The 26,827-nt window shown below is 38.7% G+C and overlaps 2 protein-coding genes and 1 long non-coding RNA gene across 4 annotated transcripts in view; 1 reads left to right on the top strand and 2 right to left on the bottom strand.

Annotated features, from left to right (window-relative positions):
• Positions 1-4,979, bottom strand: part of abca3b (ATP-binding cassette, sub-family A (ABC1), member 3b) — a 48,313-nt gene extending 43,334 nt beyond the window's left edge. Inside the window, exons 1-2 of the mRNA XM_017488733.3 lie at positions 4,722-4,979; positions 575-656 (exon numbers count right to left, since the gene is read on the bottom strand). Coding sequence (XP_017344222.1) covers positions 575-628 — 54 coding nt within the window. The 5' untranslated portion in view covers positions 629-656; positions 4,722-4,979. The remainder of the gene's footprint in view (positions 1-574; positions 657-4,721) is intronic.
• A 2,843-nt stretch (positions 4,980-7,822) lies between these two features.
• On the top strand, positions 7,823-13,226 carry LOC124626261 (uncharacterized). 2 transcript variants are annotated; one of them, XR_008393151.1, is made up of 3 exons: positions 7,823-8,277; positions 8,640-12,568; positions 12,835-13,226. It is a non-coding gene; the product is annotated as an uncharacterized LOC124626261 (long non-coding RNA). The 2 variants fall into 2 exon arrangements; XR_008393150.1 differs by having other exon boundaries at positions 8,595-12,568.
• On the bottom strand, positions 10,053-24,844 carry ccnf (cyclin F). The gene is made up of 17 exons (XM_017488761.3): positions 24,097-24,844; positions 23,259-23,413; positions 21,857-21,963; positions 21,601-21,668; positions 21,266-21,462; positions 21,002-21,055; positions 19,754-19,858; positions 19,587-19,664; positions 18,548-18,699; positions 18,280-18,444; positions 17,925-18,048; positions 17,132-17,312; positions 15,304-15,391; positions 14,658-14,757; positions 13,799-13,932; positions 12,420-12,589; positions 10,053-11,032 (listed from the first exon to the last, which is right to left on the bottom strand). Exons 1-17 carry the CDS (start codon positions 24,107-24,109, stop codon positions 10,605-10,607), a joined length of 2,319 nt encoding a protein of 772 aa, XP_017344250.1. The 5' UTR covers positions 24,110-24,844; the 3' UTR covers positions 10,053-10,604.
• Positions 24,845-26,827: the final 1,983 nt, after the last annotated feature.

Below are 26,827 nucleotides of genomic sequence, written 5' to 3'. Positions count from 1 at the left end.
TGCAAGAAATACACTATTGCCAACACACCATTATGGTAAATGCATAATCCATATACTTTGCATAAAAATGTCTCTGTCAATGTACAAACCAACAGAATCCTTGGCCAAGGTTTTCAGTAGGGTTAAAAGGCTTAACTATTGATGCCTTCTGATTGACTATGAAAATCCACTTTGCTCCCCAACAACTGATTAGATAAAGCATTAGCTGAGTTTGAGAATCACCTTTAGCAGATTGGATAGATTTGCTTTTGACAAGCAATGGACTCAGCACTGAATTGATTGGCTATGTTTAGACTCGATATGTTATTTAAAGTGTATAGTGGCCAACTCTAAATCTTACATAAACAGAATTTAATTTCTGATACATGTGTTTGAGTTCTATAAGCATAGTCTTTTCTTCTTCATAAGCAATTTCTTATTAACGAACCATCAGCATTAGGTTCTTCAGATATAAAGCAATACAACTACATATTATTTCACATCCCAAAAAATGTTTCCCTTTGTTGTATTTCTGGCTCAATTCAGCTCCCTGAAGGAGCTATATTCTGAAGGAATACAGAAAAGCGAGACCCACTTGCTGTAGGTAGTTCTTCCAGAGAAGTAGGCCAAACTGTCGCCACACAGCCATGGTTAGTTCCCAGCCACTGCTTTACAACCTAGAAAGATAAAGGGAAATTAGCCACAACATGTAACATTATTACCAGCAGTTTGTGCTTTTATTTATTTATTTATTTACTTCCATTCTTGAAATGCCGTTTTCACAGTGGCATGGACTGAGTAAACATGACACTGTAAATATTCTGAGCTTTCATCAGCTTTCCAATTGTCACTATTTAAATGATGATGATGATCATTATTGTTAGAATTAATATTACAAGTAGTAGTAATATTTTAACATTATTTTTTTTTTAAATTAACATTCTGATTTTAAAATTAAAGAAGTCAAAACAACACCAACAGAGTCATCATCTCTGAAGATTTTTTTTAAATAATTTTTTTATCATTTGAAAAAAAAAATACAAAAGACACAAAAACTTGTGGCCAAATACTGAGTTAACATTTCTCGTTCACTCTTCTTTCACGGACATGTTGGTTTATTTTCATTTGGTAACCACTTCTTCTACTACCCACTATGCACTTTGACTACCTGCAGATTTTAATGCCAGTGGGATTTAGCCTTTGATAAAACTCCAGCTAATGAGAACGATTCAGCAGGGTTTTATTCCTTCACTCTGTCCAGCTCTCTCACTTCTTCATCTGTACAATCTGCTCAAACAGCTGAGGTTTGAATGCTTTAACTTTCATGCTAACACTGCCATCAACGGCATCACGCTTACTGATCGCTAACTAGCCGAGCCGAGCCCCTCAGCACAGCTGCATTGAGTAGCTGCTTTGCATTTTGGAACTTTGAATTCCACATCTGCAGTCTCCACTACTTCTACACTGGATTTCTCATTAGCATGACATTGAATGGTGCTAGGAAATGGTGAGTCAAAAAAAAAGCTCTTTCTTATTTGTTTTTAAGAGCTAACAGCAAAACCTGATTGTTGGAAATTAAATGTCACTGACATCAGTGTGGCAGACAACTACTCAATTCTCTTAGTAAAAACAATACAGCACCAAGTAACAAATTAGCATCAGAATCACTAAGCACATCATAAATATTTCAACATAAACATATTTAAAGTGTATTATGGTAACAAACATACAAGCAATGTATCTTTTTTTTAGACTTGCATTACGCAACTACAAGCTGAAAAAGATGTATAAGAAAACACCTTACACTTAGTGTCATCTGAGGTGTACACCAAGGATAAATATTGTTCTACATGTCACTACTCCAGACGTTAAGCTTACAAGTCACAGTTTGGCAAACTGTATTTTTCCAAGTGATGATAAAGGTCAAAACAATGGGATAAGAGATGTTTGGAGCTTGGCGACTATGAAGAGTGCCAAATCTGTATAACTGATAGCACGATGAAAGCTGTTGCATCAGATAAGTTAAATAATGTTTAAATGATCTGTTTAACTAAAGTGTCTTAATAATATACTGGTAATGCTGAATAGCTACATAATTATGGATCTTTAAAGCAATAAACAATAAATGCACCCTTTGCATGGAGTGATTATTACCTCAGTACATAACGCAAATAATTGAACATTTCTGGAAAATGATGTGAGAAACAAAGCTCATTCTCTTTTGTTTTTAGGAGCGAACAACAAAACCAGACTGTTTTCGATTATGTTTAAGGTTGTTGAATTTGTTTTCCTATTAAACACCATTGTATCTGCCTGACCCTGCGCCCTGACCCCAACTTCCTGGCATGCTGGAGTATGCGAAGAAAAGAATTTCACTGTGCTGTAATCAATAAAGAATGATTATCATTATCATTGCAACGAGATGTCAGTGCAGCACACAGCTACTAACTTCTCATAGGAATGAAAAAATACAGCACCGACCATCAAACTAGGACTAGAATCTCTACTCATATCAAACCTATTTCAATATAAACATATTTATATGTATGTGGAGGGTTCCTTTAAAGACTCACTAGTGAACATTTGCTGTGAGGGAAGATTGGCATTTATTGTTTTAATTAATACGTTTAAATAATGATCTTTGGATCAGGTGAAGTCAGTAAAATCCTTCACTACCAGAAGCACTCATCTGAGGTTGGTCAGGATGCTCAGGATGTTACATGTGTCTAAAACCACACCCCATTCACTACCCACAGCACTATTTTGAGAGATTTGTCATGTTGGGCTGATGCGAATATACACAGGGGGCTTCACAAAACTTAAATTGATGTTTCCTCGTTTCCTCACTCCTCCGCCCTCCAGCCTGTGACCTGGAAATCCATCGAAATCAGCCATCTTGAAGAACAAACCAATTCTCTGGTTGCACTGTGAGGAGGTGAGGAACGAGGAGTAAGGAAGCTTCCAGAGGAGCTATAGTAGGAGAGAGGATACACAGGTGTATCCTATGCAGACAGGAAATACCTGACGCACGTATAAATTCCCCTTCTACTTCACACCTGCCACAATCTCAAACAAAATGTCCTTGGATGGTGAGATGGAATTTTGTGTGAAAGATAATTAAATAATAATATGCTTATAATGAGTATTGTAATTAATTGATCCTTGCATGTTTGGATATGCAAAGCTGCACAAAAGATGCGATCATTTATGTATTGATAATTAATTCATTGTTGAATAACCCTGATATTTCACATACTATCAGTGCAATTTTCTTTAGTTTAGTTTATTTCGTCTATTGAGTTATAAAGCACATGTAAAACAACAGATGTTGAAACGAAAGTGCTCTACAAGAAATATAAAGCAGAATTAAAAGGAATTAAGAGTAAACAAAAACCAAAGATAAGACCGATGAAAAATTTACAGCCTCAATTAAAATACAAAGAATACAAATAGGTCTTCAAAGAGGATTTAAACACCGAAACGGAAGGGGAAGATCTAATGTGGAGAGGAAGACTATTCCAAAGACTAGGAGCAGCCACCGAGAAAGACCAGTCACCTTTAAACACTTTAAAACGTAAACGAGGAACTGAGAGTAGTAATTGACTGGATGATCGAAGGTGTCTTGAAGCAGTGTACAGGGTGTAAAGATCACAAATACACTGCGGAGCACGTCCGTACAAAGCTTTCAAAACAAAAAGCAGAATTAAAAAATCAACACGGAACTTGACCGGTAACCAGTGAAGAGAAGCGAGAACAGGTGTAATGTATTTTAGTGCCAGTCAGTAATCTGGCTGCCGCATTTTGTACCAACTGCAAACAATCAACAGTTGTTCTAAGCAAACCCAGATAGAGAGAATTACAACAGTCCAACCTGGATGTTATAAACGCATGAATAACAGTTTCGAGATCCTTCTTGGAGAGCATCATCTTGATTTTAGCTTTATTAAGAATGTTCTTATTAACCAAACTCCAACAACATAACAGCAGACCCCTGAAGCGCAGTGAGGTCATCCAGCTGAGTGCAGTCATCATTAAGTGAAGGTGCTCTGAAGTCACGCTTGAGAGAGCGAGGATATTCCATACCTCTGTCCTGGCATCTCATCCTTGCATCCTTCCCTCACATCCTAAAGGGGCGGAGCCAACATGCAAGGAAAGGAAGCGAAGAGAGGAAACCAGGATGCACAAATAAGAAATGAGAAGCAGCTACTGTGCACACACAAACACCAAAGCCCACAATGCACTGCGATAGCGCATTGTCCAAATGACGTAGCCTACCTAGTGATATTGCAGCTTGAACTGCTTGTTCATTAGGGATGCAAAGATAAATCTATAACCGGAATTCTGCAAAGCTGCGTGTTGTTATAAGCGTTAAACAAATAAACTGAACTGACAAAAACAAGTTAAGAAACGGTGGTGCAAACGCATGCAGATACTTAGCGCTTGCTAGGCAAAAATACGAGGCCTTTATCATATGTAGCAATGCATGACACTTAAAATGATTGTTCTACATTTGAACTAATTATTCCACAAATTGTATTTAATCCAAATACAGCCCAAACTATAGAGAGCTGAGCTGCAGTCGATGATTAAGAAACGAAAACATACACAGCTCTGTCTTTCTAACCGGACACAGTGAACAATGGTGGAGAGGGTGTGTGTGAGACAGTGCCATGTTTTGACTGCCCATTGATCACAGTGAGAGAGAGATCCCTAACAGAGTGCAGCACAATGTAAGCCATTACCTTCGTACTTTCACGATGAACTTCATAAGCTGTCCTTTCAACCAGGCTGGCAAAAATATCCCTCCTAAAGATAAAGACAAAAACATTAAAGAACGACGTGCTCCTTCGGTCTAATCATCCGGAGAGGTGTTCATGCGCCTGGATTGTTTAAGGAAGACCCTTGATCTGGCATTATATTAGAAAATATCGGCTCGGCAGGAATGACATTGCGCCCGGCTCTGATGAACACACGAACACACGTCAACAAACGAAGTCACGTGACGGGCCAGCTGTGGTCACGTGCTCAGCCGGGGGAGCAAACAAAACAACTATGACCTAAATCTGAGCTTATATTGTAAAGAGTTCACTACAAGCATAATGTGTTTATTGTTGAAATGATATGTTTATTGTACTGCTTGTCAAGACGGTTCGTTATCCAAAAAACGGGTTGTGCATGGAATAATTTAAGGTTACGTCATTGTCTCACGGTTGTACAACACGCCACACACACACACACACACACACACAAAAACTCAAACGCCTGCATCTCTGATGGTATTGGGGTGCATTAGTGCCTATGGAATGGGCAGCTTGCACATCTGGAAAGGCACCATCAATGCTGAAAGGTATATACAGGTTTTAGAGTAACATATGCTTCCATACAGATTTCATCCCATCTTTACTTCTGAGAGACTCTGCCTCACTAAAATACTCTTTTTATATCCAATCATCTTACTGACCTGCTGCCAGTTAACCTAATTAATTGCAAAATGTTTCTCCAGCTCTTTCTTTTTAGTAACTCTAAGTTGGCCCCGTCACAACTTTTTTGAGATGTGTTGCGGCCATCACACACACACACCAGGCAGTATTATACAGTGCTGTTCTCACATAAGAAATTCGAAAAAAAGAAAATGGAATGTATTACACCCCGGCGCTACTGAATCCTCAAATCTGATTGGTCAGAAGTTGTGGGTTAATTTTCTATAATTGCGCTTCTGACAGTAGTGACAGTAGCTGTAACTGAAACTTCAGGTCTATAATAATAACGTGCTCCTTCATTGTTTCCAGGTTATCGTTTCCATAGTAACAGCTCATGTACAGGGACTTGCTTGGCAGACGCTCCACATAATCGAACTAATATGTGTTGTTATTTTACAAAGAAAAACGTAGTATCACTGATATGGTGAAACTTTCTGTAAGGAAACTTTTATTTAGGCTATCATTTCTGGAAGGAATCTGCAGTGTCAGTACTTTGTAACAGTCAGCACGCTTTTCACCACAGGAAAGTCTTCAGGACTCTGGACTCCAGTTTATCAGTGATTTTTGGGTTTGTTTGGGGTTTTTTTTTTAAATATGAACTTAAAAAGAGAAAAAAGAGAAGATGTGATGGAGCAACTGTTTATACCTGCTATATTAACTTTATATAGTTATTAGTAATGGATACCTAAATTTCACCAACAAATATGGAAAACCTGATTAGTTTGATTATGCGTTGCAGGAGAGGCAAAGGTGATGGTGAGTTGTGTTGCCAGCTCACAGCCTGCGTTGGGTTACTGTCTATGTGGATCGTGTTCTCTCCGTGTCCACGTGGTTTTTCCTCTGGGTTCTCCAGTTTATTCTCGCCTCCCAAAAATATGCCAGTAGATGGAATGGCTACACCCTAGGTGTGAATATATTTAAGTAAAATAATGACCTTTGTCTTTGAAACAAAAAAAAACATGTTGAATTGCCCTAATCGGGAAAAAAATGCATTGGAATAACAGTTCTTTTAATTTTAATGCATTGTGTGTTCAGGGTTTGCATTTTTGGGGGCTGCAATTTAACATGGTTGTATATTTGAGCTGTGAATATATCAACTACAAACATTTCACACACAATTTCATTACAAAAAAATTCGATAATCAATGTTCATGATCCAAAGTTAATTTCCAAAATATTACATTTTATTAAAAATACCATATTCTAAAGGCGAATTTCCATCTCTTTAATTTCGCTTTACAAATTCAATGGTTTAAATTCGGTTGAGTATTCAATGTTGCACATCTGGGAATGGAGTGCTGCAGGGAGGATGTATTTTTGTAGGCCAACCCAGAAGTTAGCATCGCCCTGGTTCCCATTGGCTTTTGGATTATTGCAGAAAAAAAGCTTATGATTCTTACACATTTTGTACATCAAGATAATCTTCACAAATTAACACAACTTTTATGAATTTTATGAAAAGTAAAAATCTAAAGCTAGGCTATAAACTAGCTACACCAATCCCACAATGGGAGGGACTTTAGCTCCAAGTGGGCTGTACAAACCTCCAGAGGACATTGATTCATTACTGTAGTGTCTGTCATATAAACTAAGCCGTGGGGCTTTTTTTCCCAGAAGCAATATGGTGGCTTGACGGAGTTAAATGGTAAACTTGCAGTTTTTAAAATGTTAAATATTGACACACTGAATTCCCAGATTATGTAGAATCAACAAAAGGAAGTGTATTTTATTGTTAAATGCCTTTTTTTCCCCATTTTATAATGTGCTTTATAATGTGCTTTCTGTGTATGCACCAGGTTACGCTGGTAAGGGCAGACGAGGCGAGCTCCAGGAAATTTACACCAAAACATTTTACCCAGTATTGTGCAGTTTCTCATGCATGCAATCCAGCTGTGCTAATGAATAATGTCATTGTAGATACAGAGGAAATGCATGGCACCTTTTATCACTATGGACTGTAAATATATGTCAAATTTTGTTTTTATTTCTGAGTAACTTGTACATATTTTGTAGATTTTGTTGTGAAGGAATATTTCACCTAAAAACAAAATCACAGAGCAATAATAAGTTTTTGGTATAATGTTGTTACACATTCACCTCATTGAGTGCACGTATATCTCACTTTGAGTTTGTTTCCATCTTGATAATGTTGAATTTTAAAATTAATATTCAATATGACAATTATATTAACTTCAATCTTCAAATAGAATGGCATTGGACATGCATATAATAACGAAACAGCTGTAAGAAATTAAATTACAAGTACAATAAAAAATGTTGACAAATCGGTTAGTTTTAAATCGGTGTTTTTGACTAGTCTCTCAACTTCCGGTCATCATTTATCACCATGCACCTCGGTGCGATTGGGGATTTCCGCCTAAATCCCGCCCATTTCTGAAATCCCGCCTACTTGCGGCGTAAGTTGCCTCCCACTCTGAACTAAGTCCCTCCCACTCGGTAGTAAGTACCTCCCACTCTGAGATAAGTACCTTCCACTCGGAGGTCTCCAGGCTGCAGCGATATATACAGAATCAAGCGAAGGAAATCGTAAAGGAGGAGGGGAATTCATACATGCGTCAGGTTTTTCGACAAGAAACACTTCCGCATAGGATATCTGTGTATCAACTGTCCTAGCCCTTCTGGAAACTTCCTCACCTCCTCACAGTGCAACTAAATAAATGATTTGTTCTTCAAGATGGCGGACATCGATCGATTTCCGGGTCACTGTCTTTGTTTTATTCCTCAGGGAGGCTCTACCTGTTGCTTTGGTCTTCAACACCTACTTGCACCACCTGCTGGTCAGGCGGACTAGCAGCAGGTAGAGATTATGAATCAGAACTCTACTGCTTTTCCTGCAATTCCCGGTTGTGAAATGTTGAATATCCAACCAAATTTTCACCAAATCCACCGAGACCCTTACCAGGATTACTTAAGATAAATGAATGAATGACATAAATTATAATTGACCAAATGTGTTACTGTAGTTTCATCGTGTGCTCACATCCACATTGGGTGTTATAGAACACAGGCATGGGGAGGGCAAGGGAAACTTTTAAAATTATTTCACTGAAGATTTAAATGTCATTGAATGTAGTTTTATTAATCTATAATGTAATGTGGTTTATTGCTATTCAGTCTGCAGGAAATACATCCATCCCATGTACCGCTTATTCCACACAGGGTCATGGGGGAGCCTGGAGCCTGTCCCAGGGACCTCTGAGCACAAGGCGGGGGACACCCTAGATGGAGTGCCAACTATCAATTCACTTCAATTTTATTTGTATATCGCTTTTAACAACAGACATTGTCGCAAAGCAGCTTTACAGAAACATTTCAACACGGGATACAGATTTTAAACCTGTGAATTTATCCCAATTGAGCAAGCCCATGGTGACGGTGGTAAGGAAAAAGTCCCTAAGATGTTAAGAGGAAGAAACCTTGAGAGGAATCAGATTCAGAAGGGAACCCATCCTCATCTGGGTAACAATGGATAGTATAAAAAATTAAAGGAAGTTCATTATGGTTTTATATGAAGTCTGTTTAACCCATCGCAGTGCACAATCGCGCACACATTCACACACTACGGACAATTTAGAGATGACCATCGGCCTACAACGCACGTCTCTGGAGCGGGGGAGGAAACCAGAGTACCTGGAGGAAACCCCCAAAGCACGTGAAGAACACACAAACTCCGGATACACAGGACAGAGGTAGGAATTGAACCCCCAACCCTGGAGGTGCCAGGCAAAATGTTGTAACCACTAAGCCAACGTGCCCCCTGCAAGAAATCCTTTCTAATGAAATCAGACACTGGTGAAGAAAAAAAAAAAAAAAAGTCTTACTGCAGCATTATTTTATTGTTTTTGAAAACACTTCTCAAACATCTGTAGGTTTCAAGTAATGCTTTTTCACAGCTTCATACATAGGTATGAGTCAGTTACAGTAAAAAAAAAAAAACCTAACAAAGTTACAGTACTGAAAAGATGCATTTTGTGGGTTGTGATGTTTCAGACATACAGGAACATTTCTACTTGTAGAGCACTGAATAACACACATGTAATAGATTTTTCAGTAAAGACATACACAGCTGTTTAAGAACACTGCCTCTCCAGTGTTGTAAAATAAAAAAGTGCTTCACTTCATTTGAGGTTATGAAGAAACGGCATGTCCGATACCGTGCGTTAAAACTGAGCATGTTGCAACACGGTTTGTGTTATTCCATAATGTTAAAACTTATCACAGGTGAAATAATGCTGTCACAGTCAGCACTGCTTGCAGTATGTATGTATGCTGGATGAAATGTTATAGTACAAGTCTAACATGACCACACTTGAAAATAATGACAACACCTTTGGCATCAGAACATGGCACAAGACACCAATCATACGAATGATGGAAGAGACACACAAGCGTATATACATACAAAAACATGTAAAGTATAATTTACTCGTCTACATAACAGCAATCCAAAGAAACAAATACATCAGTGCCCTGAAGAGAGTTAAATGAAACAGTTGTATTTTGACAGCTCTCGGTACCTGGATATTCAAAGTCTTTCTGTCCAGTTAAAAAAAAAAAGTATATAAAATGTAACCATATGAATGTAAATTCTGAGATGGTCTTTGATTTTCTCTGGTGGATGAAATGAGGTTGTTGCAATAGTCTGCTCGGTTGGCTCAGGTCTCACAGAGACACACAGGTTCACAAGCAGACCTTTTTCAAGAATTCCAGTGGTTTAGTTGTTGGGAAATGAATCGTCAAGTTAACCTTTAGAGGAGGTGTTCCCAAAGTCTTCTACATATAATTCACCACGACATGGTGAAGCAGACAGGATCCAAGCAGGCCCATCAGTGTTGTTCTTCCCCTCTTTCTCTTAATTGGACGCATTATCCAAATATACGAACAGCTAACATTGAATGAAAGCTGGTAAAGCCAGTTAGCAAACTTTTATTTGCATAATGTTAACTCGTCCCCAGTGAACTCTTATTGATTATTAGCCATGTATGTTTTGGCGATTCCTTAGAAGCACATAGTCGATGATTTGTACAAGATTTGAAAAGCTGCCATTTGATTGCTTCTCAGAAGACACTGATGTTACAGTGGTACCATTAATCTCAAACACGACTGCTGGAGCCAACTGTTCCGTCACAAGCTGAGGAAAGCTTGTTCGTCGGCCGAGATCTCAGAGTCTTCTCTTTCCATCTCCATCTCTCCACCACTGTGGGCTGCAGTGTTCTTCCTCTTCACCTGCCGGTGGGTGGAGCCACAGGGTCTCTGCATGGGCACCAGTAGACGGAAGCCGGGTGAGGCGGGCACTGACGCTGGTGCCAGGCTGACTGGGGAGAGATGGCAGGGCACCAGGGAGGAAGAAGAGGCAGTGGAAGGACTGCTGCTCTGGACAGAAGAGTACCCTGAGCTGTGGAGGTTGATACGGAGAGGGCGTTTGGAGGAAAAGGAAGCGCAGGAGGCAGAAGGCTCACTCACACTGTCCTCATCACTAGAAAGAGCACTGCAGTGCAGCAGGACATCAGTAGACTGCACACACAGTGGTAGCTGGACTGAGAAGACAGAGACTGTGGAAACAAAAAAACATTCTCCATTACTCTTAACTATTAGAAAATCCCAACGAGCAAAGTGACTGGACATTTGATTTAGTTTGTGTGATATATTTCTTGGTAGAATCTAGAAAGTCCTAGAGGATGGGTTTGTTGTATAATCTATTACAACTCAATTGTAAAAGCAGATCACAACATCGCTTCAGTAGCACAATAACTATTCTCACACACACTTAACAGGCAAGTTGGTTTAAAATGTTTTATTGATGTGTTTCAAGTCCATAATGTATGCTGTGTTTCCTCTGAATAAAAATAAATAAATAAATAAATAAATACATACATAATTTAAAAAAAAAACAAAACATAAATAACACATGGTAAAAAGGATAGCTGTAACACATTCATTTAGGGCTGGATGATGACAAAAATATCACGATACTTGAGGACATTTCTACGATACACAATGCGCATCATGGTATATATAATTTAGCTAAAACTGCATAAACAATAAACGCTTAACTGAGGTTGACAATACTTTTGTTTAATGCCTACAATGACAAAGATCATTAAGTTTTTTCCATTCTGTATCATTTCATTTGTAACTTTTATAAATATTTTTTAAAAATGTTTAAAGCATCACCATCCAACAATATCTCAGAAAAGTGTATCACAAAATTATTGATCATGAACCCTAATTTCATTCACAAAAAAAACCCTCCACTAAACTTACAGTTCTGTTGTCTACTCTTTTGTGCTATTTGTACTTCTATATTTGGACAATATGTACTTCGTATTTCTACTTTTAGTTTCTCCTCCAGTGGCATTTTGGTATATATATATAAAAAAAAAGGACGACAGAGGAAATAATCCACCTCGTTCACTTTCATTACACCTGCAACTGTATTTCTTCCCAATCACTGCTGATGTAGCGTTAAAGATGTGTCAGCAAAGTGGGCTGAAAATATATCGGCTCAAATTGAGATCAAATCTATGTGGCTTTCCACTCCGGGTAAATGTCTGGCATGGCCGTCAGAGCTGGGCTATACGTGTATATAGTCTGAGATACATAGAATTCAGCCCCAGCTTTGCGTCTTCATATAATTCTGTGTATATATTTCTTATGATCTTTGGTGGCGCTGTTGCAAAAGCGTCAAACAACCCACCTTAAGACGTTTGTTAGCAACAGATAATCTGATGATTGCAAAAGTGAAAAGCGCTGTATTGAGGGTTTTTAAAATCTCTGAAAAGGGGACGTAACAATGCTAACCCATTTATTCCTGCTGCTCCTGCCTGTACAGTAGAATCGATAAAATCCTTAGCAGCATGGCTTAAAATGCATACAATAATGCTTAAAATGTATATAATAAAGTATGGTACTGTAACAAGACCCCATTTATTTACTCACCTTCACACTCTTTCTCTCCATCACTGTCCTGATCTCCCTCATAGCCTGAGCAGGAAGCATCAAGGCTCCAGTCTAGGATGTCACCCACAAGGGTTTCCTCTTGATTGGATAGCTCAGCTGTGGGAGTGGCCACAAAGCTGCCTCGATGGGTATGCATGCTATCCTCTCTCCTGCAAAAGACCATTAACATAATTAAATTTAAAAAGAAGACTAGAGAAAAGGGAAAGACTACTGCTGCCAGATTTCACAGCAGTTTTCACGCATCAGTTATATATAATCTCTAAAGAATACTCTAAGCAGTCCTGAAAGGATTACATGCTTTTACGATCGCAGAAATGAATCAAAATCAAGCAAACGCCACAATATTAGGAGGAGCTTGCGATTTTAATTTTAATTTAATTTTAATTTTTCGCAGATTTGGGCCAAGACGCATCACGTGACATCAACGAAACACATTCAGGTAAAGCCCTCTTCGATTGATGTGGATCGAACACGAGTACAGCTACAAGCTCTCATTTACCAACAAATGTCACTGAGGAAGACTGTGCAAAACTATTTCATGCAAGTGTCATTTCGCCAAGTCAAATTTTACACAAAAAACGCCCAAAAACAACAACAACAAAAAAAACAGCGAAAATCTGCACGGGCTGTCTAAAGGCAAGGTAGAATTTGTTTGGTCTTCTGTGTATTGCTGCTAATAAGGACACCATGCCTGCAGGCCTGCCAGCTTTCAATTCATTCTGCTGCTTTAAATGTGAAAATGAAAGGCCACGGAAAAAATTATTCACAGCTAACAAACAATAAAATTCAATTATTTGCATCACTCATGTAAATGCGCCTTTCACCACTGCAACATATATTTTCAGACTCCATATTATGGTCATAAACTGTCATAATATTTTATTTTGTGTGACACTGCTTCTTAAAAAGAACAAGCTTTTGGCTTCAGAACCTGATAAATGTTGATGTTCAAAAGTCCACAAGCTGAAACAGTGAGCATGAGATCAAGTAAAACGTTCCTCACACCCCCCTTTTAAATTTTTAGAATTCACACAACACCACTATTATTTCCTACTGCTTGTTCCGCCCTCCCAAATAAAATCAGGAATCTTTCAGGAATTATGAATGTTTCTAAATTTCAACTCTTTTACTATGGTTGAGTTCGTAGTGCAAACTACTTATTAGCTGCCCAATCAGTTTACTTCTAAGTAAGAACTAGTAACCAGTCATAGTGCACGAGGTTAAGATGCGTGTTTTTAATAAATTTATATAATGATAAATGACAATTAAATGATAATTAATAAATGACACCATCATATCTCCCCTTAACGCATGTTGGTCAAGCTTCATAGGAATTTTCTCCAGAACAAGTCATCTACCTCTTGCTGTTGCTGGATGGAGAAGACAGGAATGTGTGGATGTCTGCCGATTGGTTGTTCGCACTAGAATGCTCAATTTGGGGCTCCACCTCTGGAACCTCCAGCACCTGACACAGTTCTTTAAAGTCCATTACCTGTGAACCACAAACACCCAAGTATGGATAACCATGTACAAGAGAAGCAGTCATCTTTAAAAATGTTGCAGTAAGATATACACCTTGCATGATGGGTTAAGATGAGGCTACATGTCAGTGATGAGCATAATAAACATAGTGGCTTTTGTTTTTTGTCATGAGCCAATTAATTGTTGCTTTGTGAGAGAAAACTATTTTTAAAATAAAACTAATGCATGAAGGCACTATATATACACACTATACTATATATACACACTATACATACATAATTTGTATAATAATTGAAAATAATGGTGGCCACACAAAATAGACATTTTGGGCCCAATTTGGACATTTTCACTTAGGGGTGTACTCACTTTTGTTGCCAGCGGTTTAGACATTAATGGCTGTGTGTTGAGTTATTTTGAGGGAATGGCAAATTTACACTGTTATACAAGCTGTACACTCACTACTTTACATTGTAGCAAAGTGTCATTTCTTCAGTGTTGTCACATGAAAAGATATAATCAAATATTTACAAAAATGTGAGGGGTGTACTCACTTTTGTGAGATACTGTATGTGTGTGTATGTATAATTTTATATATATATATATATATATATATATATATATATATATATATATATATATATATATATATATATATATATATATATATATATATATATATATATATATAAAGGGTTGAAATTTGGGGCGTTTGGGAGTTTTGTAAACAATACTCACAGTGTCTTTGCTTATATGTTGGAAGGAGTCACTTTCAAATCTCTGCTTAACACCAGTTAAGGACACTTGTCTGTAATCTTTTGGCACATCCTGGCTGAAGCTATAAGTGGAGTAAAAGAGGAGAAAATATATGACAAAAGCTAGATTATAGTACTTGGGACTGTTGTTTCTTTCTACACTGCTCTTCGTGTTTGAGTCAAACAAAAATAATTACAAACTGTATAGTTTCATCCTCCATTGTTAATTTAATAACAATCACCAATGTGTATAGAGTATGTCTAACATTACCAAAGTGTACAGTGCCCTCCACTAATATTGGCACTCTTGGTAAACATGAGCAACGAAGGCTCTGAAAAAATGTCTATCGTTTAATCTTTTGTTAAAAAAGTCTGCCAGTTTACCTTGGCGACTTTATATTGGCATATTCTCTGCAATTTATTTCGCATTAGAAAAAACCCGTGTGCGCTAATTTGGGAAAACTGCACAAGTACTTCAGGCAGGCAAATCCCTTACTGATTATATTACTGCTCTACCTCTGGTAATACAAAACCAGTTCAAAAATGCCAAGAGCTTGAAGTGAAGATAGATTTGAGAAAGTGGATATAGCCCAAAGAAGCACTCAGTATAAACAGGTTTCAGAACTCACCACTTGATATAGATCAGCAAAGCACAGGGCACTAGGTCCTGTTTAGTAAAGCCTGTGCTCTCCACCAGCTGACTCGGCCATACAGGACCTACAAGAACAAAGAAGATAAAGAAGGAAAATTCACTACTACTCTGACACTTGAAGGAACAACTAAGCAAATTTTTTTAACATGGCTAACAATGAGCAAGAGCTTATGGTTATGGTTAACAGGCTATGGAATGCTAATGTCCTCCAAAACATGATTACCAAGTCTTGTGCTTTTTAGATCAGTGCTTTGACCATTTTGAGTTTTCTCCGTGTTCCACTATCAAACAGCACTAAAATAAAAGTCAATATAGTGTAGAACCATGGTAACTGGAGTAAAAGAGGGAAAATGAATGATAAAAACAATCTTATTGTAAGAAGGACTGTTGACTGAATGAATGGAAAACATTTTTGGAAGGTCGTGCACAACAAACTGTACATACTACAGACATGCAACCTGGCCGTTCTGTATTATTCCCTTATTCAATATGGCTGCCACCTGCCAAGCGATTCTTATAGGGTCCAGTCTAATTCATTCAAACAGCCGATAATTATGAGTATTTGCATGAACTTGAACAAAATTGACAGGCCCTTTCAGGACAAGGTCTGGGTTATCCCCAGTTTTGGTTGTGCTCATCAATAGGGGACGGAGCTAAGTTCAGAAAACTGTTTCTCAGGAACTATAAGTCTGACTGAGCTGGAACTTGGGACTCTTCCATCGTTATGCTAATCTGTAGTAGTACTGTTTAGGACAAACTGCTTTCTTGAAAAACATGGCTGCCGTTGGAAATCATCACAAAACGTGAACAGTAGGTCCCTATAGCAATCCACAAATAAAAATGCACTGTCACTCAAACTGGCCAATGGGGGTTACAATTAATGTTTTTTTTTTTTTTTTATATATAATAAAAGTGGGTAAGAAATCTGCAGTACCTAGTGTACATGATCATATAAGTGTTACATTTTCCCCATCTCAGTTATTGCTTCTTAACACCTAGACATAACCTCCAATTCTTCCCCACTGACCAATGTGTATTTGCTTCGTCAACACATAGGAACGGCACAAACCCAGATCATTTTGTGTGTTTCCACCACCAGCAATACTAAAGTACAAGACAAAATAGTGTAGAAACATGGTTTTCAAAGTGGGGTCCATGAAGGTGGTAAAGAATATTTATCTACTACTATTAGTTATTAAGTTAGTCTAGATCTCAACTTCACTGACTGAGTATCTGAACTGAATGAGTTTAAAATAAATGTAAACTAAAGTAGAGCATGACTTGGCATTCTGTTCTACAATAATACAAAACAACATGTTGAGAATGAGATTATGTGTATCATCCACTATAGAAGTCCCTGTGAACTAACTGTTACTATAGAAACAATAACATTAATATAAAGCTGCCATTGTCCTTACTCTGTTTTCAACAAATTATTGAAAATTACTCACGACCTTCTGACTAATCAGATCTGAGTATTTACATGCAAGTTATCCTACAGCACTACTGATTGTCAATTTGAATCTACCAGTAATTCAAATAAGCAAAAGAACTGTTAATATGCTGTACATGTTCAAAATATCATTTACAGTCATACAGCTCAGGAATAAAAATCTCTCATGACTACCAAGAATAGCTGTACATAATTCATTAATATTTAAACAGCTGAATACATTAAAAAAAAGGGTCCTTGGCTGTGAAAATTTTTGAAGAGCCCAGATCTACAATATGGGATACCACAAATCACATACGTTAATAACAGAACAAAGGAAGGAAGGAAAGAGGAATGGTAATGAAAACCTTACTGTAGTTGTGCAGTGCTCGGGTGAGCAGCAGGGTGGCACTGGCGAGGTGAGCAGGAGCAGGTATCGTGAGGGGGGAGAAGAGCAGAGACAGCTCACAGATGTAGCTGAAGAGATGAGCAGTGCGGCGCTGCATGGGCAGTAGAGACTGCAGTACCTCACCATAGTCCAGCAGAGTGGGAGTCTGGAATATCACATATGCATATTAAACACTTTACACATTTATTGCACTTACAGCTAGAAACTGAAGAATGTGCATGTGTGTGTGTGTGTGTGTTGGAGTTTAAAAGGATTAAAAGCCAATCAATCAACCGCAACTAGTGATGCACCGACAGGAAAATTCTGGGCCGAAACCGAAAATTCGATGCACTTGATTGAAAACCGAAACCGATGAAAATATATTATATTATATTATATTATATTATATTATATATATATATATATATATATATATATATATATATATATATATATATATATATATATATATATATATATATATATATATATATATATATATATATATATATATATACACACATACATACATACACACACACACAAAAACGATTTTAAAATATAATTGTATTACTATTAGACTTTTTAATTAATTTCAGATTAAGCAAAGCAACCCCCCTCACCCTTTTTTTTTTTTTTTTGAAATTGCAAGGAGCCACACATTTTTAATAGTGATTTGAAATCAGTGCCTTTTCTGTTTGATTTCACGTGCCTGGGCTGATGGAAAGAAACCAAGATGTTGCCAAGATGACAGTCAAATAGAACAAAAATCACTCACTCGGATCTTCCCATCCAGCACAGAGATGACCTCCCCCATCATCCTGACCAGGTCCTCGTACTGATACGTGTTATCGGTGAGCCACACAGCCTCTCGAATGGTCAGAATTTCTTTACTGATATACCTGGATTAAAATAAAGAAAATCAGCACAAAGGTTATAAAGGTTAGCAGCAGAAAAAGAAAAACTGAATGGAAAAAAAATGAAAGCTGAAAACTGAGTCATCTTGTATAATTTTTCATACATCTCCACCAAGTTGTCCCTTTGTAAAGGTCTTAAAAGCCAGTCAGTTTTCCCTTTTTCAAAACGTCTTATTACACAATACTGTACATTATGAACTATGTGCAGGACCTCACCTTGTGCAGATAACCATGCAAGCAATACCCAGAAGCTGTAACCTAGCCTTGGGCACGGAGCATTGGGCCAGGTAGCGGTCCACACAGCCCACAGTCACATGCAGCGCCAGGCTGGAGAAATCCTTCATGGTGGCTACCTCCACCAACCAGTCCACCAGGATGTACCTTAAAGAAGGTGAAATGACTACATGAGCATGCTGAACAGCCTAACGAGTATGTATATAACAAAGAGGAGTATTTTAAGTGATGAATAAGATACTGCTGGTACCTCATGGTGTCATTGATGCCCTCTTTGTGTGGGCTGTCAGAGCGTCGTGGAGGTGATGGACAGGAAACAAAGAGTTGAGCCACCAGGTCGGCACAGGCCCGAGGCTCCAGACCCAGAGGATTGCCGCTGGCACACGACTTTGCTAAAGACAACTGAGAAATGAGATCCAAAGTAAACTGTTAGACTCCACTGAAATCAAATGGTGCCACTGTGCTAATAGGCTTTTGGTCAAATATAACCATGACCAAAATAAATGAACAAAAATGACTGAATGGAATTATTCACACAGCAGTATTTAGCATGCTGAAGTGAGATAAGGTCAGCAATGACACAGATCACAGGATGAATTACAAAAGACCATGACACAGATCAGGCACAGGATGGGAACAGATAAACCAAGAGAATGACGAAACAAAGCGGATGACAAAAACACAGTAAAAAAACAAACAAAACAAACAAACAAAAAAAAAAACAACACAGTAAATTCTGGTGACACGTTATTTAATTTTTTTGCGAAACAGGCGTTTTTATTAGATTCAGAACGCTCAGAATGGTTGTCTCTAAATAGCTACACTCACCAAGTCAATTGCTGAAGAAATCACCCACCAAAACATACATGGTTAGTAACGAAATCCAACACATCGCCAGCACGGCAGGTTGAGTTCAATTTTAAACATCTGGCGTCAGCTTTGCGTAAAGAACCCATAACATCATAACCTAGCGTTATCATAATGTCTTTTGACATATTTTGCATCCAACCTCAAAATGATGTACACTTAACCTTTTTATTTGGAATTATGAATGAATGAATAAACTTATATATATATATATATATATATATATATATATATATATATATATATATACACACACACACACACACACACACACACACACACACATACATACATACATACATACATGGTTAATTTTCAGATCCTGGCTTTGCTGTAAACGAAGATCTAAAACAGCACATCAAGGTTCAGAGCAGTTTGACTGTTCTTTGATTCACATAAATAGCAACACCACATACACACACCTGAGCTTCCCAGCAGCCCTTGGCGGCATAATCCCGGAGCGTGCGCACACACTGCAGATACCTTCCGGGGTCGGCAATCTGCAGAAAAAAAAAAAAACGAAATCAGCAAGGGTTAATCGGTAGCCACCGAGCATGAACTCATTTGTCAGCTCAAAGAAATGTCTTACAGCCGTGTGACGATTTTTCTCCCACAGGAGGTATGAGCTCTGCACGTTGCCGCAGCATGACGACTCGTCCAACATGGCAAGAGCTTCCGAGCGTGTCTCCTCATCCTGACAAACATACACGACACAAAATAAAAATCCAGGTGCATGGAAAGCGGCTTCAAAATAAACAAGATGCTGTCTCATGACTCAAGATCATGACTCATGTGATATTGAACTAATCTGTGAGTGAAGCTGACAGTTTCAGTTCGGAAAATAAGCAGCAGATGCGTAAATAAATAATTAGGGATTGCAAGGGTCAATCACCCACACCCCTTTGTGTCTTGTATACTACTTGTGTGTGTGTGTGTGTGTATACAATCACATGCATACATATAGATGGCAGCTAAGGGTGGCATAGTGGTGCAATGAGTACCACTCCCGGGTGCAGGGTTCGGTCCTGTGGGTTTGGATTACTGTCTGTGTGGATTTTCACATGTTCTTCTCTGCATCAGTGTGGGGTTTCCTCCTGGTTCTTCACTTTCCTCCCACCTTACAAACACATGCCAGTAGATGCACTCTAAATTGACCCTAGGTGGGAATCTGTGTGGGCGTCATGCCCTGTGGTGGATTACCGTCCCATCCAGGGTGTATTCCTGCTATGGGCTATGCTATTTCTATGCTTTCTTTTATTATGGTGCCTTTCTAACACATCAAACACTCCTACAGATATCTGTCTGGTATTGGGCACCATCAGCAAACCATAACTGGAAGACCCGAGTGTCCGAGCAGGAGTGTAGGACTGCAGCAGCTCAGACAGATACAGTGGGGTGAGGCCATGTAATGTTATGTAATGTTTTGAAAGTGAGAAGTAGGACTTTGTATTTAATTGCTTGTGAAACAGGTAGCCAGTGTAGCCGATGGAGTACGGGCAGTAATCCAACGTCTTAACCACTGAGCTACCACTGCCCATTCAAAATGTAGCAGCGGAGTTCTGAATGTGTTGGAGTCTATTTAGGGTTTTAACCAGAGATGCTATAGAATAGGAAGAAGAAGAAGAAGTTATGAAAGTGTGAAGCAGGGTTGATGGATTCACCACAACCCTGATCAGAATATAGTGGTTACTGAAGATAGATGAATGAATAAATGAATTGATGGCGGCTATTAAACACACTTTAGTGTTTCTGCCAACAATCAACAGCCCCGACGGGTGGCTGAGAAACGATTAATTCCATGGGACAACTACAGGGTATGACTGAATTCATCACTTACGTCAGACAGCTCAAGGACTCTAGCCAGGCAATGCAGTAGTGCTCCTCTCCTCCCCTACAGAAAAGAAACAGTCATAAAATCATCTCTTTGGTGTGTTATTTCTAGAAGACATAAAGATGAACTTTATTTAGTACTGAAAGACATTCCAGTAGAATTTGCAGGAGATCGACCTTTCTTTACTATACTTCAGAAATAAGTGTACAAGTTGTGGGTGAAGAATGCGCGTGTACAGATGAAAGGATTACCCGTAATGTATTTCCTTACCAAGTTGCTCTCGCACTCTGCTTTTAGATGCTCGTACACCACGGCCTTGCAGCAGCTCCCAGAGGGAGACCATGGTGGCCGGATAAAGAGCCAGATGAAGGGATCGGCCAGCGGCGAGCGTGCACGCTCGGCCAGGGTGAAGAATCTGGCGGCCATCTTCCCACAATGATCAGCCCGGCCCTCATCGCTGAGTGATGCTGGAGAGAAACGAGAACAATCAGGCTGCTTTGATCAACTTTAAATCAACTTGTTGCTGCTCACAATGAATGAAAGCTCAACAATGGAACAAATATAATTAACCACTGATAAATTTAGTGACACGTTAATAAACTTACGTCCTTCGTTGTACAAATACGCAATTCCTAGTTTTACTGCAGCCTCAAAATTTCCTTTCTCTGCAGCCCTGATGATGAGACCAAACACAACTGAGCACATGCATCCAAAACCAAACCGTACGTTCTGTTTCCTTCTTAGTTCTTAATATTTGCAATACTAGACAACACGTCAGATGACTCGGTCGACTAGAAGATTCTTAACATATAATCCTAGAGTCGCTAAACAGGCTTTTAAAAGCATGTTATTAGCAGCTACCTCGCAAAGAGCCAGACAGTGTCCGGAGCTGGCCAGCGGTCCTTGAAGCTGACCCGAGCCCAAATGCTCGAGTTGTTGTCGACAATATTATGGAGATGCGAGTGCACCTATGAGAAAGAACAGAAACATGAATACAAAATAAGTATGGATGCAAGTAGCATCACTTATCTGTGACTGGACCAGAAAAATCACTCTTAGCATTTAGCTGCAGAAATAACATTTATGTACACTATTATAAATTTAAAAAAAAAACATTAGCTTTATAGACATGAACACATTTGCATATTTTTTTCCCTCACAACTGGGCTCAGATGCGCAGGGTTTACTACATTTTGTGTGGAAAACATGCGAAAGCTGTGTTCGAGTCAGTTACAGTTCACACACCCGGTCTCTGCAGTTCTGAAGTTCCCTTCATGTGCACCAAGGCATGAGCCTTGCTATGTGTGAAAATGATAGCACTCCAACCCACCCCCCAAAGACTGGGTAGTGACAAACATGACTATAAAAGTGCCATGATAAGATTAAACCATTTTACGCTCCACAAATGGCACGGAAAGATCCGATGATAGAGTGCATCATCAATATATACAAGTAACTGTGACTCATAAAACTCTGAATCATTTCTATAAAGTGCAAATCACTGATTCGTCCCCAGCAAAAGTAAAGAAACTCGAACTGAATAAACACACACTGAGCGGACGCGAGTATAAATCTGTGTAAGGAACCTACGGTAATGAATCCCTCACCCAAACAAACCCAGAAATGAAAGTGGGTATGAACTTCAGGGTGTTTTTTTTGTTTTTTAAAGCACACCTATTATGGTTTTGAAACGTGCCTAATTTTGTTTTAAAAGGTTTCACACAAAGATTTACACGTATCCAAGGTCAAAAAACGCTTTAATGTGCTCATAATTTAAACTGCAGCATTACCTTTTCCCACAGTGTCACAAACGACTGGTTCAATGATCCGTTCTAAAGGATTCATTCAAGTCCTCTTTTCAGAGAGCATACCCTGCTCTGATTGGACAGATATCCCAGACTGCTGTGATTGGTCTACCGCTGTCAGTGAGCAGCCAATGAAGACCAGAGGCGGGGCTTTTTGTTACAAACCTACACATGTTAGTACAGGAAGTAAGTCTGGAATTACTAACGACTCGTTTCAGCTGTTCAGAATCGGTTCCTTTTTTGGGGGGTCAATAACTCTGTCATGTGCTTTGATTTTTGAAACTTTGCAGACTTTTTACATTCACAATCAGCTCTAACACACTACATGAAAGGTAATGTCTGAAAAAACATAATAGGTGCACTTTATAGCACTGTAAGGTCCTGTTATCTAGTCACGCCCTCAAATCTGATCCCTGGTGAACACTGAAAATACAAATGGATGTCGAGAGGCGACTCACGGCTCTGACGGCGAGCAGGTCTTCGGCGGAGAGATACTGGAGGACACAAAGCAGCACCTCTTCAGGTAGAGACAGGAGGCCCAGAGAGGAAACCTGCTTTCGGACCCGCTTCCTCGCAGGCACCGAGGAACATTTATGGCATCGACAATGTAACACTATAAACGGACAAACGGCATGAAACTCATTAGTAAAATACATTGATGATGAAAAACGATGCTTAAATAATAAAGTCATTGGCTTTTCTTCTTCTTCTTCCTAATCAGGTTCAAGTGCTTGTGGGTCTCCATGAGATGTGGTTGCTCGACAACCGGCATCAACTAACAACAGGACAGTCTGAAATTATGCAAATTGTATCTCAAGTTAGTTCTTTTTTTTGTTTTTAACTGATCAATAAGTGAGTCAGGACACTTTAACAGCGTTCATAGGATCAGCGCCTAATTTTCCCTCCTTGGCTTTAACTCGACCGAAGCCAACAGCCTTCATCTACTACACTAATGATGCTTAAATCCATGAGCACAGAAGGTAAATTAACCAGCTAGCAAGCTAGAAATATTTATGGCGATATTAATATAACATTCACGCGCTTTACAAGTTACAGTAAGAAAGGGAAAAAACCGCAACAGGTCAGTTTGGCATCTTATCTGTACACGCTAAGTTCATGTTAGCTACATTGCTAGCTATTTGACACGGACTCTACAATTTAAATGCAGATACAATGACAAACAAACACAGCGTTTATCTGTAATATTTATCTATATATGAAGTTTCATGAGCTTCCTATACACCACTAACGTTAACCTAAAGCTAGCTAACTAGCTAACTGCTGAAATACACTCACCGCCCGCTTTCATTTCAAGACAAGATCGATCCGCTGCCACAAACAACACTCCGCAAAGGGAATCACTATTAAAACTGTACCGTTTATAGTGATTTTAATTAATTTTTGGTGCTACTTGTTGGAGACTGAGCATTAACGAGAGACTTGTACTGTTTAACTTCGCGCACACACACAGTTAAGTTGTGGATCCTCCCCTAAAGCGATTAGCACCGCCCGCGCGCAACAGTTTAAACATCAACTTTGCCGGCTCATTGGTTAGAACGTGATCACGCCCACGCATTGGCCTGCCTCACGCTGCTTTGCCCGTCCCTAGAAGTCGTCCTACGATTGGTTCATTTTCTGAATAATTAAAAGCACTTCGCTGATTGGGCGGAATGATGCTATTTCGAATTGCGCTTGTCCATTCGTACATTTCTGCAACCGTGTTAGTTCTCTTCAGGAGTTAGCTATAGAATGTAAATGTTTTATAAGTTAACCGGAAATGAAACTGATAAAGATTCCGCATAGATATCGTTAAATAATGACATTTATGTAGATATGTAGATTATTAATAAAATATCCACAGGGGCTTATTACAAGCGTGTAACTTTTGGGGGAGATTTTCAGACCCACATAGGTGGTCAAGTTGTGATCCAAGATATTTGTGACCAAGAGCTTCACTAAGGATGATGGGCAACACGAAGGATGATGGGCAACATCAAGTTGAGGGAAATAAATAAATATGAATTTAAAAAAAATGTTTTTTATTATTTAAAAAAATTAATAAAATAAATAATAATACAAGAGATTAACAGCAGAGCCTGGCACATATTACTATTCAAAGGATCCAAAATATGCTCAGATGATTAAAAAAATAGGTTAGTTGCAGTTATAGTGGGCATTAAAGAATGTTTATACAAGTGATCAACTGCAACATTAAAACCACTGATGGTTGAAGTGAATAACATTGATTATCTCATTACAGTGGCACCTGTTAAGGGGTTGGATATATTAGGCAGCAAGTGAAAAGTCAGTTCTTGAAAATTATGTGTTGGAAGCAGGAAAAATGGACAAGCATAAGGATCTGAGCGACTTTGACAAGGGCCGAATTGTGATGGTTAGACGACTAGGTCAGGGTATCTCCAAAACAACAGGTCTTGTAGGGTGCTTCCGGTATGCAGAGGTTAGTACCTACCAAAAATGGTCCAAGGTTGGACAACCAAGAACTGGCGACAGGGTCATGGGCACCCAAGGCTCATTGATGTGCATAGGGAGTGAAGACTAGCCCTTCTGATCCCACAGAAGAGCTACTGTAGCACAAATTGCTAAAAAAAAAGTTAATGCTGGCTATGATAGAAAGGAGTCAGAACACACAGTGTATTGCAGCTGGCTGCATAGCTGCAGACCGGTCAGCAAGTAACTAGACAATCACAATTACACACACACACAAACACACAAACACACACAAACACAGAGAGAGGGGGCGGGGGGATAACCACCATTTACCAGAAGTGACACAATTAATATTCACAAAGCAGTCAGACTACAAACAGGGCTCCAGTGAAAGGAGATTCTGTTACTGACATTTAGGGGAAATAATTGTAGGTCTACTCTAATTAGTATATCTCATTAATGAGAGATATGATACACTTTATGATAGCTGATCTAACCTATATAACATATTTCAGTCCCTCCAAGATTTTGTAATTTTGTGATCACAAAATTTAACGCAAAATCAAGCAATTGTTACATTTTTCGATTTTCCGCAAATTTGGGCCAGGACGCGTGATGTCATCACAATGTGCATTCGGCCAAAGCCCCCTTTCATACACATACAGCTAAAACGTCTCATTTACCAACAAACATCACTGTGAAAGACAATTTTAAATTGCAATTTCACCAATTCAAGTAGTTTTCCCACAAAAAAAGTACAAAAAATCTCCATATATTTCACTGCAAATTTTGAAAAAACGCCACAGCAAAATCAAGCATTTTCGCTGCAACAATCACAAAAAACCCCCACTGTGAAATCCTGTATGGACTGCATATTTTATACCACTGCTACAACAAATACTCATTTCTGATTGGCCGGTGAGAATATTTTAATTTGTGTAGAACTGCATAATAGTAGCCGGTTGATATTTTGGAGAATAGAAAGTTAGCTAAATTAAATGACAATTAGATGATTAAAATTAGGTTATTAAAATGCCAAATTGAATAAAGCCTTTGTTTTGAACAAGCTAATCACTAGCTAGTTGCCATGGTAGGATGACATTTTGCCTTTGTTTTCATTTGCTGTTTCTTTATGGTTTTCTGTACATTTGGGGCATTTTATTGGGGTATTTTTCGCACGTTACCTGGTAGAAATAACTGGCAATTCAGCAGGCCTGTTATGATAAATCTGTTATGGTGGTACTGCATATCACATGCCAGTTGTTTTGACAATTAGTAGTAAGGGTAACAGGGCAAAGTGCCAGATTTACATAAGCTGTAAGGACAACTCCTGGCAGTATGTGACATTTACTATGACACATTTATAAAGTGGTTATAAAGAGGTCAGTCTGGTGCTGCATTGTTTGAGTAAAGTGTTATTTAGCGTATCAGCAGATTCACTTGTCCATACTGAAAAGCTTTTGATGGTGCCATGAGTGTCCATAACCTTCTAAACACTGTATGTCAAGTTATTTCATTTTGAAAAAAAATCTTTCAAATCATTAGCACTTAAGAGAATGAAGCAGTTTGGGGAGGGATT

Source organism: Ictalurus punctatus, chromosome 2 (assembly GCF_001660625.3).
Source record: "Ictalurus punctatus breed USDA103 chromosome 2, Coco_2.0, whole genome shotgun sequence".
Lineage (NCBI taxonomy): Eukaryota > Metazoa > Chordata > Actinopteri > Siluriformes > Ictaluridae > Ictalurus > Ictalurus punctatus.
Note: the sequence above shows the minus strand (reverse complement) of the source record. Positions and strands in the feature narration are given on the sequence as shown.

Bases quoted from the DNA above. Each gene is read 5' to 3' on its own strand.
- ccnf (XM_017488761.3), bottom strand. The intron at 21,669-21,856 runs GTAGCTGCTAAT...TCTCATCATCAG, and splicing joins ACTGTCTGGCTCTTTGCGAG to GGCTGCAGAGAAAGGAAATT. The intron at 14,758-15,303 runs GTGAGTTCTGAA...CTCCACTTATAG, and splicing joins TTGCTGATCTATATCAAGTG to CTTCAGCCAGGATGTGCCAA.